The sequence below is a fragment of the Nerophis lumbriciformis genome, linkage group LG15, assembly GCF_033978685.3.
Source record: "Nerophis lumbriciformis linkage group LG15, RoL_Nlum_v2.1, whole genome shotgun sequence".
Lineage (NCBI taxonomy): Eukaryota > Metazoa > Chordata > Actinopteri > Syngnathiformes > Syngnathidae > Nerophis > Nerophis lumbriciformis.
In genome coordinates, this window is record NC_084562.2 from 39,324,227 (window position 1) to 39,343,254 (window position 19,028).

At 37.4% G+C, this 19,028-nt stretch overlaps 2 protein-coding genes across 4 annotated transcripts in view; one reads left to right on the forward strand and one right to left on the reverse strand.

The window, feature by feature from the left end:
• The first annotated feature begins 668 nt into the window (after positions 1-668).
• On the forward strand, positions 669-16,769 carry LOC133616110 (nucleobindin-2-like). Its single transcript, XM_061975214.2, has 13 exons — positions 669-727; positions 1,056-1,196; positions 4,951-5,058; positions 6,477-6,609; positions 6,678-6,781; positions 9,104-9,289; positions 9,377-9,467; positions 9,542-9,600; positions 9,673-9,765; positions 9,966-10,055; positions 11,584-11,754; positions 15,617-15,677; positions 15,742-16,769. The coding sequence occupies exons 1-13, from the start codon at positions 704-706 to the stop codon at positions 15,936-15,938; spliced, it is 1,458 nt and encodes a 485-aa protein (XP_061831198.2). The 5' UTR covers positions 669-703; the 3' UTR covers positions 15,939-16,769.
• Positions 16,770-18,063: 1,294 nt separating this feature from the next.
• Positions 18,064-19,028, reverse strand: part of LOC133616109 (caprin-1-like) — a 30,723-nt gene continuing 29,758 nt past the window's right edge. For all 3 annotated transcript variants that reach the window (XM_061975212.2, XM_061975211.2, XM_061975213.2), the window contains one exon: positions 18,064-18,616. In XM_061975212.2, coding sequence (XP_061831196.1) covers positions 18,530-18,616 — 87 coding nt within the window. In that variant the 3' untranslated portion in view covers positions 18,064-18,529. The remainder of the gene's footprint in view (positions 18,617-19,028) is intronic.

Below are 19,028 nucleotides of genomic sequence, written 5' to 3' on the forward strand. Positions count from 1 at the left end.
TTTCCAGGATGAATGTAAATACATTTACAAGAAAAAACAGCTGCATAAGATTTTCGTTTTTTTGTAATTCCTATTTTTATACATTTATGGCTCTAAAAAAAAACCGGCAGAATATTTTGCGGAAAACTTTTAACCTAATATCCACAATGACATTGTCTATGCAAAAATGCAAAAAAAAAAAAAAAAGAGTAGTGCCCACACGTGGGAACGAAAATCACTTTCTAGCCACTTTTTCCTGGTCCACCTTATGGCCTAATGGTAAAAACACCCGAGTTAAAAGATAATTAGAGGGACTTGAAATTGAAGGAAAATGACTTTAGTCTGCTATTGCAGAACTCTGCAGGAGACAATGCGACAGAGAATGTGGCAATTCATTAAAGTTGTATGGCCAATGCCTACATTGGGCAAACACCACAATAGTAAGCTTTCAAATGAATAGCGTAATACAAAGTTGTATAATATTGTCAAAACGTGCACTCAACTCCCAGAATTGTTTCGGGATCATTCTTGTTTGCACATGCGCAGACACTTTCGTCACCTCGCCACGTAAGATCCAACTCAACCTAACCGCTGAGCATTTGACTGACGTCTGAGCAGACCAATGAAAATAAGCCTTTTTATTGGCCCCGCCTCCTGTCGTCTAACTAGCTACTTGCCGATTGAGCTGTTACGAGGAAGAGGTAGAAGAGAATTAATCCAGCAAATGGTCTTTTACAGCCCTAGTAACGTGAGTATACTACAAACACGCATTTGTCTGACTCATTTTAAGGAAATGTTTAAATGTAGTCACTGACAGATTTAAGTCCGTTTTAGTTCCGGGGGACCAAAGAAGAGTTACTGGCCAAAGCTGACAGTAGCAGTGCTAAAGCTAACGTCAACATCCACATTTGAGTATAATTAGCTAGACAGTAATGATGCATTCATTTATTTATTGACGCTAAACCTTTTCAAATACCCTTAAATATATTGTCTTAACGGCCACCATTCGTCATTAAAGTATGTGGCTGTTCTTATAACTCTATAGATTTTACTGTTTGTTCTCTTTAATTGGAAAGATGTGGTGGAATCATGTCCTGCTGGTCAGCTGGGTTCTGGTGCTTGTCCACATCCACAATGTGGAGGCAGTTCCTATCAGTATTGACAGGACCAAAATCAAAGCGCCTGAGATGAAAACTGAAACAGCTCCAGCCAGTGTGGTAAGAAAAACACATAATGTTTCAAAGTCAATCAATCAATCAAAGTTTATTTATATAGCTCTTAATCTCAAGTGTCTCAAAGGGCTGCACAAGCCACAACCGATCTTTTTGTTTGTAATGACATCATACAGGTCAACCAGTTAGTCCAGGATTTCACAGGCTTTTTCTTGTAATTGCTGAAGCTTAAAATGTCTGATTTTGTGTGCCGTCAGCTTTTTCCAGAGAGTCGCAATGGTTGGAGGCTGGTTTATTTCAATGACATTGCATCAGATTGGGATTTTGAATGTGTCATCAATAGTTTCAGTGTTGTCTGTAACCTAAAATGAAGGACAGAAAGAAACTAAAGTACCTTTTAAAGGGGAACTGCACTTTTTTCTGGAATGTTGCCTATCATTAACATTGTATATAAGACAAGAACACATGCTTTTCTTTTTTGTGCATTCTAAGTCCTAAAATATGGCAAGCATGAGGTGGCTCACAATGCAGTTAGTTGGAGTACTTTATTCCGCCCTCTAAAAAAACATCCCAAAGCCCCCAACAATATTGTATTTACCGGTACATCTCATGTTGTTATTATAAGCGCTACTGCAGACAAACTATTTTTATTGGTGCCGTGATCACAGAGCGGTAACGAGTTTATGCCGCTTTAGTGACGTATTGAGCCGGTGAGCTCCTGCATCGCCTCTCCGCTAGTAAAAGTTAATTCTACATTATAAATCATGCCTCTCACCTGTATAGTAGAAGGATGTGGTCATAAACTGGTGAGGTTGGTCAACTTTAACATTCAACTTATACTCAGAGATGATGAGAAAGACACGATAAAACGCTCGTTTGCGAAATCTGTTTTTTAACCCTTCGTAAGGATTATGATTACATTTTCCTCCAAATGGGTATATATGAACTTCCCATCAGTCGGCATCCCAGTGAGAGCAGACTTTGTACAGCAATTGTTTTATTATGTTCGTAGTTCGTACTTATGTTAGTAGTATCTTGCTCAGCATTTAGCACTACTGCTTCATGATGCTTTGTGTTTCACTGAAAGCTGGATGTGTTTATAGCACACAGCTTCTAAAACTTGTAGATCATCCTCTGTATATTCAGGCTCAAAAATAAAAGGGTCTGGATCATCATTTGTCCCAAAGTAGTCTTTGTTTGCTCTCATGAAGTCTGCCATGAGTTGTCTTTGTTAAGCGATTTGAACCTCTGCTCAGGACTTGCAAAATTGTCTGCTTGAATTCCTCCTCGCGCAGGTCAACCCCCAACACCAAGAGCACCAAGGCTCAGCGGTTGCATACGACCTTGGGGTGTTGATGTTGTTGAAGGGAAATGCAAACTTTTAGATGCGTCTCAAATTAATACGCCGCCTAATGCATAAAATGAGCAAAATATGTAAATATTACATTCTAATATGAATGTGCCTGTTTCTACATTACATATATACTTAAAGCATGTATATAAAACGATGATGGAGGCTTTTGGATGTTTTTTAGAGCGCTTTATAGGGGAAATAGAGCGACTTTCATTGGCTCTTTTGTTAGCCAACTCTTGTTAGCCAACTTTTGTTAGCGTTTATTTACAATTTAGAATGCATAAAAAAGAATAACTTGTTCTTGTCTTACATAAGGATTGTGAATGATAGACAAAATTACGAAAACATTGCATTTTCCCTTCAAAAACATTAAGGAACGGAACAAATACTGAAGATGACATCATCTCGACTAGAGGGATGTAAAAGACAACTCATAAAGACTTGTTGCAGCCAAAGCCAACGACGACGACAGAAATTACATAGATTATGACAGATTCTGCAATATTAATAGACAACATTATTGACTATCATCAAAAAGTTATTACCTTTGAATTTTTTCCCCAACATCTTCCCCTAGAATGCAATGTAAACATGTAAAAGTTGTGGTGTGAATGAACTATCAGTAAAAGACATAGAGAAGGATTAGGAATGACTTTAAGCTTTACTTCTTCCCACTCCTTTTCAGACATGTTGAAATGTGAAAATTTGACCACATAATGTTTCTTAATGTAACTTGTTGAACATGTCTGAAACGCAATACACAATAACATTAAACCCCCAAAAAGCACAGAATTTCAACAGATTACCAAAATATGTTTTAGTTGCACATGAACATGTGCCAAATTTGGCAAACAAATGTTGGATGTTTTCCCTAGTTTTATTACCACACAGTAGGGATGTAACCATAAACGGTATTAATGATAACCCCTGTAAAACTCCTGACGGTTCTTTGATCTGCCTTTTTTTCCCCCAAAATGCACATTTTGGTACATGAAGAAAAGTCATGTCAACAAACAAAAATCTTGATGTCTCAGGCGAAAGTCACAAATAAATGTCAATGGCCAAACAATCAATGGCCAGTTTCGGTTAGGTCGACAACCGCTTATGTCGAGCCAATCCGAGGGACGTCAACTTCAACGGGTTTCTCTGCATTGGGGATGTAACGATAAACTGTATGAATGATTATGAAAATCCTGACAGTTAATATTACCTTTTAAAAATTTTAATTATCGAGAAATCATGATTGATATCTGCACTTTGATAAACACACGGACTGACAGCTTGCTAGTTTAAATGCTAACATGAAAACAAGAGACATTAAAGTATTCCCCCTTAAAGAAACGACATACCCCAATCAAAACTTATATAAACACATTGATGTCTGAGCAACTAAGCTATTCAATTGTCAGCATAGCCATTAAAATAAGAATAAAACACTATCAGTGATGCATGAGAAACACAAAACATGCAAATTAGCGGGGTTTCTAACAGTGTGTTTATTTGTTTTAGTTAATTAAAAAATAACACTTAAAATATTTCAGTGTGTATAAGTACTTTTTGAGCACTTTCAACAATACCGTGATGATAATGTTGACCGGGATAATTTTGGTCCCTATAACTGTGATATTAAATGTTAAAATCGTTACATCCCTATGTGTAACTAATAAAAACAGATAATATCCAGAGTGCATGTAGTGTCCAGAACTTAAAATATGTGCACATAGTTTCCCCATGGTCGCTGCAATAGAGCGCACATAAAAGCCGGTAGAGTGTGGGTACTGTGATCTGTGTGGTGGCGAACAGCGGAGAGTCTTTTTTATTTTTATTTTTAATCCACGCATGTTGAAAGTGCAGTTTGTTGATGTTGATGATGTGCATTTCTGAAGTTGCGTTAATTGGTGCAATCGCAACATCTCAAAGGGTCTGGTACAAATCCATTGTAAATCAGACTCTACTCTTGTATTTGTTTATATTTGTCCTAAGTTTGCCACAGGGGCCACAATAAAGTTATTTTGTATCCCTATTTTATCCTTATTTTTTAGCTCATTTTTTTTGACCCTTGGCATATTATAAAAATAATGTATGAAATCCTTCGATTTTTCTGTATGCAGACCTCGCTGATAAAAGGTTTGGACCCCCTGCACCCCCACCCCCACTCCTGTTTACAATATTACAGTCAGGTATCAGAAGTAACTTTCTAGAAGTTGTGAGTTGAAACCTGAATTGTCTTTATTTGCTAATCCAAAACCTAGCAAACAGGCTATTTTAGAATTAAATTCAACTGAACTGCTCAAGAAAATAACATGTACATTAACTTGACATATGTTTTGAGTTTTTGTGCCACAATCACAACATCTGTCTTTTTTTTTCGTCAAACACACAAAGTGAGTGTTATGTTGACTTAATTTATGCATTAACGCTGATCATTTCTGTCTCCCGCCATAGGACACTGGCCTCCACTATGACCGCTACCTCAGGGAAGTCATTGATTTTCTTGAAAAAGATGAACATTTTAGAGAAAAACTCCATAATACAGACATGGAAGACATTAAGGTACATCCGCCACCTATATTGTTTTTGATTTTTAAAAACAAATAAGACAATGTTTCTACAACCTATTAGAATTTAGAAAAACATCTTTCTGTGTTAAAATTGACTTTCTTACCGATTTACTGATACTGTCCAGCAGTTCATTTCCAATACAGATATCAATCAATAGTTAGTGATATATGCAGCAGCTCTTCTTTTAAACTAATGTCAGGTTACATGTGGTGAATGAACACATTCTGCACGTTTTATTGCGATGCCACTGGATGTGGTTCATAAGTAAATACCGTTTGTGAAAGTAAAACAAAAGTCTAAGTTATAGAAAAAAAGCCACATTTGTTTTTCACATTTTGAAACTATAAAACAAAAATGTCACCAATTTACAACGAGAATAACATGTTCTCCTACTATCAACAAATAAGATATGTTAGTTTTTTTTAAAATAAATTCACAAATAAGAATTTAGTTAAATAAGGTACTATATAGTTTGGAAAGCTGCACATTTCCTTGTGACACAAACATCCATATAAGAACAAAGTAAAGTGAAAAATATGAACCTCTGGAATATTAAAATCTGTCAAATTATTAGGGCTGTCTTTAACTAAAGATTTTCATAGTTAAATTTATGTTGTTAAGGATTTTGCCCATTGTCGACATTCAGTGGAATCTAAGGCGTTTAAGAGAAATAACCAGTATGTAGTGTATATTGACTGCTCACTAGGTTGTCAGTAACATTACTTAGATGTGCTCCAGTACATATATGTGACTACTCCAAAGTTAATTAATGGTCTTTTGAAAGGTACGTCTTTCATAAAAGTGAACAAAACAAAGTTATCATTTGCAACTTTTCTACCTCAAAAAAAAGTCTAAAGCAGAGTTTGTGAGGACCTCTGCTCAGCTGGAGTGCTGTGCCAAGAAGACATCAAACTTGACTAAACAGAGGAAGTATAAGTCGAAAGCGGGGACCCAGCACGTATTAATTAACTCACCTCCTCCCCTATGTGGGTCTAATAGCAAACAATTCCCCTGCAAGGGGAATAGTCGAATCTGACCCCTCCGAATCGAATCCTTGACTATTTGAAGACAGCTCTAGCTGGCATTAGAGCTGGCTAGTTGTTTTCGGTTCAACTGGTATCCTTGTCATCTGTACAGCTGTTTTGTCAATGTCTGAAGATTCCTTATTTCATCACACTGCTTCATCTAGATTTTTTGAAATCTTTTTCTTCATCTAGATTCTAGATGATCCAACTAAATAAGTATAGTAGTTACCACTAGACAATGCGGGTAGACAGACACCTTTACAGATATTTCGAGAAACAACCCTGTGTTCTGGCAAAAATTGAAAATAATTATATTTTTATTTCAAGTCTTAGACTGTTACAGCTCTTACGTTGAACAATGTTGTGTTTCTGTGTACAACACAGCAAGGTAAACTAGCCAAAGAGCTGGACTTTGTAAGCCACCACGTAAGAACAAAACTGGACGAGTTGAAGAGGCAGGAGGTAAACAGACTGCGAACATTGATTAAAGCAAGGCATGACCTCGAAGGTGGAAATGGTGGGTTGACTGGAAAAAATGTATGTAACTTAAGAGCCTAGAAATAAATTGTTATGCTACCTCAATAGATATCGCAGTGGACCACCAGGCTCTGTTGAAACAGTTTGAATACTTGAACCATATGAATCCACACACATTTGAAGTGGATGACCTGGATCGCCTCATCAAATCGGTAAGTTTAATTACTATGTTTTACATTTTTAAACTGTTTGTGAATTGCATCATACATGCATGTTGTTTGTAGCTCACTCACGACTATGAAAGGCATTGTTTAGTGAAGGATTTGCAGCCATTCATCCTGAACTTTGAGGAATAAACCAAGTTAACCACATGTATGGATAAGTGTCTGTATATTGTTTGTTAGCAAATGTATTCTAAGAGTGAAATATTAGTTGTTTTTTATATCCCCACCACCTTAAACAGTGTTTTACACTGTGTTTAGTACAGTCTTTCTCAAACAGTGGGGCGGGCTTTTGATAAGCTTACAATGTTATGCAGAGGTATTGTCATAACAAATTTATCGACAAAATATACTATTTTTAGTCATGGTGGAGAGTGGGGGGTGGGGTGCGGGGGCGAAATATTTTGTTTTTCCTAGGGTGGGGCGTAACAGGAAATATTTGAGAAGCACTGGTTTTTGTAGAAGTTAGTTACGACTATGTGAATGACTTTATAAATAGACTGCAGCATTTGTAAACAAACAACAGCATGGTCTAAACCAATAGTTTCTTTACCTTTTTGACCTAAGGGCCCAACATTTCCACTACAGGGAGGCCCGAAGCCCACTCAAATATACTCTTGATTTGAATTGTATCCAATAATTATATTTAACCTACTTACAGGTTACAACCTGGTCAAATGACATAAAATCATGTGTTATTCACAAAGATTAATATTTATTTAACACATAAACCTTAGACTTAGGTCAGGCGAAGTAGAAAAATAAGTACTAACCAATTATATTGCATAAGAAGGGACTCATAAATAACTGCTGGAAAATACATTTACTTAGTTACGTTGTGTTAAAATGAACAAAATTAATAATATGTTTTTTAACTAAACTGTAAATACAATTAAAGTGCAAATTAAAGTAGAGCTTTACCCATTTACTGTATTTTTCGGAGTATAAGTCGCACCGGAGTATAAGTCGCACCTGCCGAAAATGCATAATAAAGAAGGAAAAAAACATATATAAATCGCACTTGAGCCTGGCCAAACTATGAAAAAAACTGCGACTTATAGTCCGAAAAATACGGTAGTTGTTATTTTTGTGCTTAAGAAACTTTTTTAAGACTTGAGCCCCAGACTTTATAGCTCCAAACAAACAGAATAAGTCTGTTTGTTTGAGATTGTCATTACTACCACAAGTGGTGGAAAAGTGACCACAGCTGAGAAACAGATTTTTTTGGACCCATTGTTGGGCGCTAATGTTCGACACTGTTCTAAACAATATAGTAACTTTAAGGTCTCCTGGCTGATCTACTGAATGAGGTCATCACCTGTGAGCTTAGGTGATTAACAACATGGTGACATGGCAATGACATACTTGAATTCTTCTTATTCCCCATTTTCTTTGTTTCTCTTTTGTCATTTACTTCATCTCCCTTTTCTCTTCTTCTTTGTGTCCTTTGTCTATTTTTTCATCGTCTTCCTTTTTTTCTTCTTATTTGCTTTCTTATCTCCTTCGTCTACAACTTTTTCTCCGTCTTTTCTGTTTCGCTTTCGTCTCTTTATCCTTTTCGTGTACTTCATCTTTTTTGTATTCTCCTTCATCTCCGTTTCTCATTTTCTTCATCATCTTCTCTGTCTCCTTTTTTTCCCTCTTGACGTTTCTTCATCTACTTAGTGTCTTTTTCATGACATTTTACTCTTTCTTCCTCTTCTTTTTTGGTACCTTCTTTTTCTTCACCTCCCTATTCTCTATTCTCTTCTTTTTTTGTGTCATCTCTTACATTATCTTCTTTGTCTCCTTGTTTGTCGTCTTCGTTTCTTTCTCTTCTCATTTTTGTGTCCCTCGTCTCCTTTGTCTTTCTTTTAATTCGCCTTCTTATTTTTTATTTTTGTGACATTGGTCTGCTTTATTTTCTTTTTCTTCTTTCTTTCCTTCGTTTTCTTCATTTCATTTCTGTTCTTTTTTCTTTTGTCAATTTTTTCTTTGCCACCTTTTAATTTTTTCGACTCGGTCTTCTTATGGCTCCATCATCATCTTCTTCATGTTTTTCTTCTGCAACTTAATTTCCTTCATCTCCTTTTTCTCTTCTTTTTCATCTCCTTCGTTGTGGTCTTTTTGTCCTTCGTCATCCTCTTGTCTTTTTCGTCTTACTCTTCATCTCCTTCATCTTATTCTTTGTCTCTTGTGTTCTTTGTCTCATTCATCATGTTTTCAAATTTTCACTTCCAGGAGAATGTTAAATGTGTCACTTTTAGGTCATGTTAAATCTGCTTTTACTGGACAATTCTCTCAAAGTTTAAAACCTTGTTTTCCTGCATCCAGGCCACCAGCGATCTGGAGAATTTTGACAAAGAGCGACACGAGGAGTTCAAGAGGTATGAAATGATGAAGGAGCACGACAGGCAGGAACACCTAAAGACGCTGGATGAAGATAAAAGAAAGCAAGAGGAGGAGCACTATGAGGAGCTGAGGAAGAAACACGCTGACCATCCCAAAGTCAACCACCCAGTAAGTCTGATAGAGTTGTTGGGTCTTCACGTAGAACTCATCAGATTATTCCAATGTGTGATCAAAGTTCATGATGACTTCTTGCAGGGTAGCGAGAATCAGCTAAAAGAAGTGTGGGAGGAAACAGATGGTTTGGACCCTGAGGATTTTGACCCGAAAACCTTTTTCAATTTACACGGTAAGCCCTTTTCCTGTAAATAAAGGTCACGCCTTCATTGTTCTTTGGTCTTATTTGGAGCCTGTCTGTTGCAGACACTAATGGAGATGGTTTCTTTGACGAGCAAGAACTGGAGTCACTCTTCACCAAAGAGGTAAAAAAGTCACAGACAACGTGAACCGTTTGGACTAAATAGTCTCTAACTTTTCCGTTCCCGCCGTTTCAGCTGGAGAAAATCTACGATCCTACCAACGAGGAGGACGATATGGTGGAAATGGAGGAGGAAAGGTTACGCATGAGGGAACATGTCATGAATGAGGTGAAGTACAGGCTTGAAAACACAGAAAATCTACACTGACCTCCCACATTGCATCAGAAATTCCGTCTTGCAAATGTAATATTGATCACTTTTCACTGGAAGAGAGCTACTGTGTTATATTTTAGTTTATTTTACCCTCATCTTCTAGCTAAATAAATGAGAAACTACCACACCAAATACTAATACACTTCTCCCTGTAGGTGGATGCTAACCAAGACAGGCTGGTCTCATTAGAGGAGTTCCTGACTGCTACCAACAAAAAGGAATTCTTGGAGCCGGACAGTTGGGAGGTGAGCCTAAGTACTAGAGATGGGTAAATGATGCCTCACTGAGTGTATGGCACACTCACTACCTGTATCAACACTGCCTGATACTGTTACGTTTTTCATCATGGTCATTCGCCACCTGTTGGATAAAGAAAGTCACTACATTTGACCTGCAAATAAAATAGTTTATTAGAATCCCCATTAGCTTCTGCAACAGTAGCCCCTATTCTTCCTGGGGTCTAAAATTTAAAAAACACGTTGGTACATGTACAACTTTAAGGGGTGGTGTGGCTTGGTTGGTAGAGTAGAGCAACTTGAGGGTTCCAGGTTCGATCTCCGCTTCTGCCATCCTAGTCACTGCCGTTGTGTCCTTGGGCAAGACACTTTACCCACCTGCTCCCAGTGCCACCCACACTGGTTTAAATAGATAATGGATTTCACTATGTAAAGCGCTTTGAGTCACTAGAGAAAAGTGCTATATAAATATAATTCACACTTCACTCAAGGAAAAAAACACATTTAAAAAAAAAAAAAAAAAAAAAAAAAAGCTCCATATTGATTGTATACAATAGTTATGCTCATGTAGGATTACACAGTAGCCATAAAAGTACAATTGTTAACAGGGAATTCCGAGTCCTAACAAAAAAGGTACACATTGATTGCATTCAATCAAGTTACAAATCAAAATATACCAAAACTATATTCTTGTGTAAATATATAATGTCTTAATCTTTGTTAAAAAGTTATTGAAATATATATATTTTTAAACAGCACTATGAAATTAATGTACGGTATCTATTTGGTGGTGTAATACCGAAATAACACTTAGGAGTTGTTCCGTTTCCTGAGTTCCATTTAGATCGATGATGGAGACTTGAATGATGTCAAATGCAGCACGCCTGATTGATAGATTGATTGATTGAAACTTTTATTAGTAAATTGCACAGTACAGTACATATTCCGTACAATTGACCACTAAATGGTAACACCCGAATAAGTTTTTCAACTTGTTTAAGTCGGGGTCCACTTAAATTGATTCATGATACAGATATATACTATCATCATAATACAGTCATCACACAAGATAATCATCAGAGTATATACATTGAATTATTTACATTATTTACAATCTGGGGTGTGGGATGTGGAGGGGGTGGGTTAGGTTTGGTTGATATCAACACTTCAGTCATCAACAATTGCATCATCAGAGAAATGGACAGTGAAACAATGTAGGTCTGACTTGGTAGGATATGTACAACAAGTAGTGGACATAGAGAGATCAGAAAGCATAAGTATAAGTATCTACATTTGATTATTTACAATCCGGGGATCTGATAAACCCAGAGTGGCGTTTCACCGTCAAATGACTGGTATCGGTCACCTGTTTTTTTGTCTTAAAGTGAGACACACAAGGAAGTCTAGAAGGACACGGTATCACTCCTTGTGCTCCTTAAGTTATCGATGTTTAAATATGGTTTGACCCGTCACTACAAAGTGCACAATCATGTGTCAAAGCACTGTGATGTCGCTGCATTCATGTGCACACCTTCAGACTTTGGAGCAGAACCAGGCCTACACGGACGAGGAGATGAGGGAATTTGAGGAGCACCTCGCTCAGCAGGAGCACGACCTCCACCAGAAGTCTGTTGACCTCCAGAAACAGAGAGATGAGCTGGAGAGACAACAGGAGCAGCTCAATGCGCAGAAAATGGAGCTACAGCAGGTGCGCGCGCACACACACACACACACACACACTGTCAGGTTCAAACACTGATGACATCTATTAATCAGACAAGAAGCAAGGAATCATGCAGAGACAGAGTTCAATTTAGCTCATGGGGAGAACGCATGGAGCTGCACACTTAGTCACAGTCTCGCCCTATACTCTAAGGTTCAGTTCCTGCGTCCCTCTATTTATTCAGGAGTTCCACAGTCAACAACACTAAGGCCGCCTCTAAAAGGAGTGGTCACTTATATTATGCAAAGCAGGTCCAGGACGCACAATACGTGACGGAATGTGCTGGGGGCTTTGTGATTTTGCCTTGTCCCCGCTTCGTCCGCGTGTTGTCATCTTATCTTCGTTGAGGTCCTTGAAGTCCTTGGCTGTTCGCGGGCTAAAACAAAGATAACATCTGTGGCTGAGGCCACCCCTCAGACAAGAAGTTTTGTCCTTGCATAGATTAGAAAAGTGTAACTCGAGCACAATAGCTAATAACTAAAGCAATGGACTTTAAGCATGCTAAAGTTAGTGTGATAATATATACATAATTATTCTAACACACACACCCACACACACACACACACACACACACACACACTTCAAGTCGAGTCTTTGTTTACATGAGTTATATTTCCATGATGCTGTAATGGTTGTAACCAGACCCAAAAACTGAGTAGCTATCAGTGCCTCATTTTGGTGCTAAAGTTAGCTACATGAATACTTAAAATACTGTAAAGGTGGCAGAATAACACTGAGGCAGAACGATACAAAGTCAGCAGTAGTTTCTAGAACAACAACAACTCTCCCTTGAACTATTCTCCAGTCTCAAGCTGGCTCCAACCAGCATGCAAACGTTACTGCCCCATACAGTCTATCTTCTGAATGGCACAAGAGTACACAATAGTCTACTACAGAGGTGGTCAAAGTGCCAGCAGCTAATTTTAAATGTAATAATTTTAAAAGGTACTATTACAACAAAGTGTGATAAAAGAGCTAAAGAGCATACAGGTGAAATGTAAGGAGACTCCTAATAACACAAAGCTGCCATACATGTTGTTGTTTTTCTTTAAAACTGTCATTGCTCAAACTAAATAATGAATCAAAATCAATGTTTTGACATTTTTAAGGGTCCAATTACTTTACGTCAAGTTTTACACTTTGAAATATTTTTTGAATGGAAAATACTGCATTTTTTGTAATGAAAAATGATAAAAACGTATCGATAGAAAGATCTGGAGTTGATCCAGAGATTTAAGCGTTAAAAGTAAAACAAAAAAAAACATGTATGACTTACTTTTAATACTTTTATGTGTGGGGCCCTTTTGAATCTCTGTTAATTTTAATGGTGTTTGAAATAAAAGAAATAACAAATTATTTCTCAAAAAATAATAATGAATAAAAATCAATGTTATTATGATTTTTTTTTTATTGATTGATTGAGACTTTTAGTAGTAGGTTGCACAGTGAAGTACATATTCCGTACAATTGACCACTAAATGGTAACACCCGAATACGTTTTTCAACTTGTTAAAGTCAGGGTCCACTTAAATTGATTCATCATACAGATATATACTATCATCATAATACAGTCATCACACAAGATAATCATCAGACTGTATACATTGAATTATTTAATTATTTACATTGTTTACATTGCGGGGTGTGGAGGGGGTGGGGGTTTAGGTTTGGTTGTTATCATCAGTCATCAACAATTGAGAACAGAGAAATGGATATTGAAACAGTGTAGGTCTGACTTGGTAGGATATGTATAGCAAGTAGTGGACATAGAGAGAGAGAGAGAGAGAGAGAGAGATCAGAAAGCATAAGAAAAGTATCTACATTTGATTATTTACATTTGATTATTAACAATCCGGGAAGGGTGTTAGTTTAGGGTTGAAGTTGCCTGAAGGTGTACTTTTATTGCGGTTTTGAAGGAGGATAGAGATGCCCTTTCTTTTACACCTGTTGGGAGCGCATTCCACATTGATGTGGCATAGAAAGAGAATGAGTTAAGACCTTTGTTAGATCAGAATCTGGGTTTAACGTGGTTAGTAGAGCTCCCCCTGGTGTTGTGGTTATGGCGGTCATTTACATTAAGGAAGTAGTTTGACATGTACTTCGGTATCAAGGAGGTGTAGCGGATTTTATAGACTAGGCTCAGTGCAAGTTGTTTTACTCTGTCCTCCACCCTGAGCCAGCCCACTTTGGAGAAGTGGGTAGGAGTGAGGTGGGATCTGGGGTGGAGGTCCAGAAGTAATCTGACTAGCTTGTTCTGGGATGTTTGGAGTTTAGATTTGAGGGTTTTGGAGGTGCTAGGGTACCAGGAGGTGCATGTGTAATCGAAAAAGGGTTGAACGAGAGTTTCCGCTAGAATCCTTATGGTGCTTTTGTTGACCAGAGAGGAGATTCTATAGAGAAATCTCGCTCGTTGGTTGACCTTTTTGATGACCTTGGTTGCCATTTCATCACAGGAAAGATTAGCCTCTAGAATGGAACCTAGGTAGGTGACCTCATCCTTCCTGGTGATAACAATGTCACCCACTTTTATAGTGAAGTCATTGACTTTCTTAAGGTTGATGTGGGACCCAAACAGGATGGATTCTGTTTTACCCAAGTGTATGGATAGCTTGTTGTCAGCGAGCCAGGTGCAAGTTCTACAGAGTTCAGCACTGAGGATTTTCTTCACCTGTGACTTGTCCCTGTCTGATACCAGCAGGGCCGAGTCATCCGCAAACAAGAACAATTCACAGTCGCATGCCGATCACAAGTCGTTTGTATACTAGGAACAGCAAAGGCCCCAATATACTGACCTATTTAAGGCTTCAATTTCTTAACATCAGATTTTTGGAGAAAATGTTGCATATTTAGGGCATTAAACATAGAAAAAAACACAAAACTAAACTTTATGTTGACAGATCTGAAGTTGCTCTGGAGATTTAAGCGTTACAGGCCAAAAGTTTGGACACACCTTCTCATTCAATGTGTTTTCTTTATTTTCATGACTATTTACATTGTAGATTGTCACTGAAGGCATCAAAACTATGAATGAACACATGTGGAGTTATGTACTTAAAAATGTGAAATAATTGTTTTATATTCTGGCCTAAAAATATAGAGATATTAATAAAAAAAAGGCCATATCGCCCAGCTCTACATTGTAGCAATAAAATAAGCAGCAATATAAAAACACAACTATGTAAAGTAACAAGAAACAGATATGTTGATAGTAATAACACAAATGTGTCCTCATCTGTTTAAATTTGTTAAACCTTTTTATTACATGTGTAATAGCAAATGCGAATATACGATGAAGTTATAATGATAATGCCCTTGTCCCCCCCGCCTGCAGTTAGTGCTGCCAAACCACATTTTATACAAATTACTAATAAAAAAAAATATTTTTTACAATTCAAATCAGGTACATAAGCGGGGATCTACTTAATAACAATAACAATAATAATAGGAGTTTATTTGTTACACAGTTTTCATTTTCAAACGTCTCAAACGTTCTACAATAAGAAAATCAGAGCTTAGCAATTTAAAACTAAAACACATTAACAGTTAAAGGAGGGCTTTAAAAAGAGTCCACTTTTTTTTTTTAACCAAAATTAAACTGAGATTTTTTTTTTGTCTACAGTAGCAACACAACATATTATTTAGTGATTTATTTTGATATGAACTATTCTTAGTACCGCATTTTTCGTAGTATAAGTCGCACCGGAGTATAAGTCGCACCTGCCGAAAATGCATAATAAAAAAGGGAAAAAAAATATATAAGTCGCACTGGAGCCGGCCAAACTATGAAAAAAACTTATAGTCCGAAAAATACGGTATTATTAACCATGGCTGCCATTGTTGTGTCCAGGCTGTGGATCACATGGAACAGCTGAAAGCTGAAAAACAGCAACAACCTCCTGAGGACCACAGTAAGTTCAGCAGTACTTTCCTTTGTTTTGGGCTCACGTCTAAAAGTTGTCGTCGTCGTGACAGTCGAAGGAAACGCCGTCCCAGAGATCCACGATCAAGACGCCGTCCTCGTCCAGGAGCAGCACCCCGCAGATCCAGTCCACCACGACGCTTCCCAGGACCAGAACCAGATTCAGAACCAACAAGGGGCCGAGCAGACGCACCAGGATTTGCCGCCAGGCCACCAGGAAAGCCCACAAGACGAGAACCGCCTCCAGTGAATCCTTTTCTCAGCCAGCAGACATTTGCAAGCAAGGCTGACCTCTTCTTCCTCCGCGATGAGCGAAGGTGCTTTGGAAGACGCTCAGGACACTCGAAGCACAGACCATGAACTCTTTGCTTCCAGGACTCACGGATTTACAGGATGGAAACGCCAACCATTTTTATAAACGTCAAGAACGGGGCTGGAATGTTACTAAATATGTAATCGTACATTTCCTGTGGAACAAATCCTCATCATTTCAATTACAAAAAGGCCAACCAGTACACAAAAAGTACCAATGAAGTTTAAGTTTGTCACTCTTAATAAATCACAAACCGATCACAATTTTTTACCAATTTGTATCCCCACCCAGTCAAATATAAATGTTTATTGATGTTTACATTTGAAGGACATTTTTTGCTCATGTGCACGTTTGTGTGTGGCATTTGATCACATTTTTAACTTAAACACGCAACTAGTGTCATTTTTTTTAATGATTTGCAAATACCTTTCAGATTACCAATGGCATCGAAATACGTTCAGGAGTCCTGAATTTTAAAAGGTGGGGAAAAAAAGGGCAAAACTGGGATTTTTATGTGAAGTGAGCTAACTTACCATTTCTTTAGTTTCTGCCCTGTTGTGGTTTTCTAGCAACGCAACTCTAATTGGCCTTACCTTTTTATTATTGTTTCCGTTCACACAAACAGCAAAGGTTTCACATTATTTGTCTGCGTCAGGGTTTTCTTTGCAAAATGATGCACAATAGTTTGCACAAGGTGTACAAGTGGTTCTGATTTTGCTTGCTGCTGGATGTCTCAGTTCCACATAATAAAAAGACTACAACCTTTCAGTTTGGGCCACTGATCATACACACATAAGATAAGTGTATTAATCACAGTATGCCACCGCTGTCAAACTCAAGGCCCATTGATGGGTCTCATTTATAAGGTTTGCTACATCATTTAACTAGGCAAGCCATCTTTTATGTGCCCGCCGTGTTATTCAAGGAGGTACGTCATGTAAAGTGGCCCGCCATAACATTTATAAAGTGATTCACCACATGATTTTTTGGTTGACTGCATCATTTTGTGTGGTCCGTCTGCCACATCATTTACCACAGGGGGTGTTAAACTTGTTTTCATTGGGGGCCACATCGCAGTTATCGCACTTGTAACAGTGAACAATATATACATTTTAAATTGCTTCATTACACAATTATTTATTGTTATATATTTTTACGTACACTAAGAAAAACATGTAGATTTTATAGTCAAGTTTAGCTGCTGAAATTTTACATAAAATGTACCATTTTTTTACAATGTATACTGTAAATGTAAATGGGAATCTACGGTCGTTTATACGGTGTATTACTGTAAATGGGAAAACATTATTACACTTTTTTTGTTTTTGTTTTTACAGTAAACATTTTTTGCCGAAAAATTATTTTTACATTGTACAATTTGATGGATAAGTTGCTTCAAAATCATGAGTCAAGCAGATATTTAAAGTACTTTTTTTTAAAGTTTGGAATGTGCGATAATATATTTGTTGCAATATTAGATTTAAGTTTAAAATATGAAATTGCATACAGTACATGTATTTTTTTCTGTCAAAATAGAAAGTACTACACTTTAATATCAAATTCCAAGCATCTTTTTTTTGGTTATCTTAAATGTATCCCTAAATATCTGCTTACAACTTCAGAGCAAGTTACCTATCAGTCTATTATTAAACCATTTAAAATCAAATTAAATTGTGTATACGTTTATATTCATACGTATAAAAATGGGACTGCTTGGCACTCAGCATCAAGGGTTGGATTTGGGGGTTAAATCACCAAAAATTATTCCCGGGCACGGCCACCGCTGCTGCTCACTGCTCCCCTCACCTCCCAGGGGGTGAGGGTGATGAGTCAAATGCAGAGGACAATCTCACCACACCTAGTGTTTGTGTGACAATTATAAAAGAAAGAAAGAAAAAAAAAAAAAAGTACTGCTAGGTAATAATATTAATTGCGATGTGGGACCTTGACATGCCCCATAAACTCTAGTGATGTTTAAAGTGTTGTTACCACACTAGCCACAGTTTCAAAGCTTTTTTTTTGTACAATAAATGTATATTGTAATGAAAAAAGGAGCACGGCGTAATAGAACACAGCTTTATTTATTGAAACAGTCTTGACTGATGACATCAGCATACAAAGAGTGTGATGGTGGTCATGAGCTTACAAAAGAAATGGTCTACATGAGGGGAGGGAGAACGTGCCAGAGGGAAATCTCCTGGGAATCATTTTGACAGTTTCAGGGTATTTTTTGCATTTATTTTGTACAAAAAATAAATTAATGAAATCTTTCAAGTTTACAGGAATATCTATTTGTTTAATATCACACACACTTGCTGATAATCCTACGTGTTACCAAGGTCAGCATTTCGTGTTAAAACATTTTGAGGATGTGGGCAGACGAAAGCAGGCAAAAGTAGGCAGGGGATTTTTAAAAAAAAAGGGGGAAATAAGATCGTTAATGTGAAATGAAACATTACAAAAGTTAGCCGGGGTGAAACACATTCGAAAAAATCCTGAATGTTGGACGTGGAGCGATGAGACGCTTGTTAGGATCGCATGGCCTGAGCGTTACCTCGGGACAATCCTCGTGCTCCTTGGGCAGATCCACGTTTGTAACCTTGTTGGTAGCCCTCCTGCAACATACAACACTCATGCTCAACCAACCTATCAGGACCGGACAGGTTATAAACACGTTTATGGCCACGCCCCTCAGACTGGCCGAACTATTGCGTATAATTTTACTTGGGACAAGAAAAAGGGATGATAATAAATGATTTTTTCCTCCATTTGTACAATTTTTTTGATTCTTCAGTTTTCATTCGATACTTGATACTAATGTTGTGTAACTTGACTACAACAACAATAAAGTTTTCGTACATTTCTAAATGTTTTTTTTAAGTGGCTAACAAGCTGAAAAAATATTTAATGTGTGCATTTTGTTAGCAGCTGCGGTAGAATCCAGCTCATTGCGGCCATGCTTTTATTTTAAAGCTTACTTTTCCCTAAACAGGAAGTCACTGTGTGCATGCTATAATGATGTGGAAT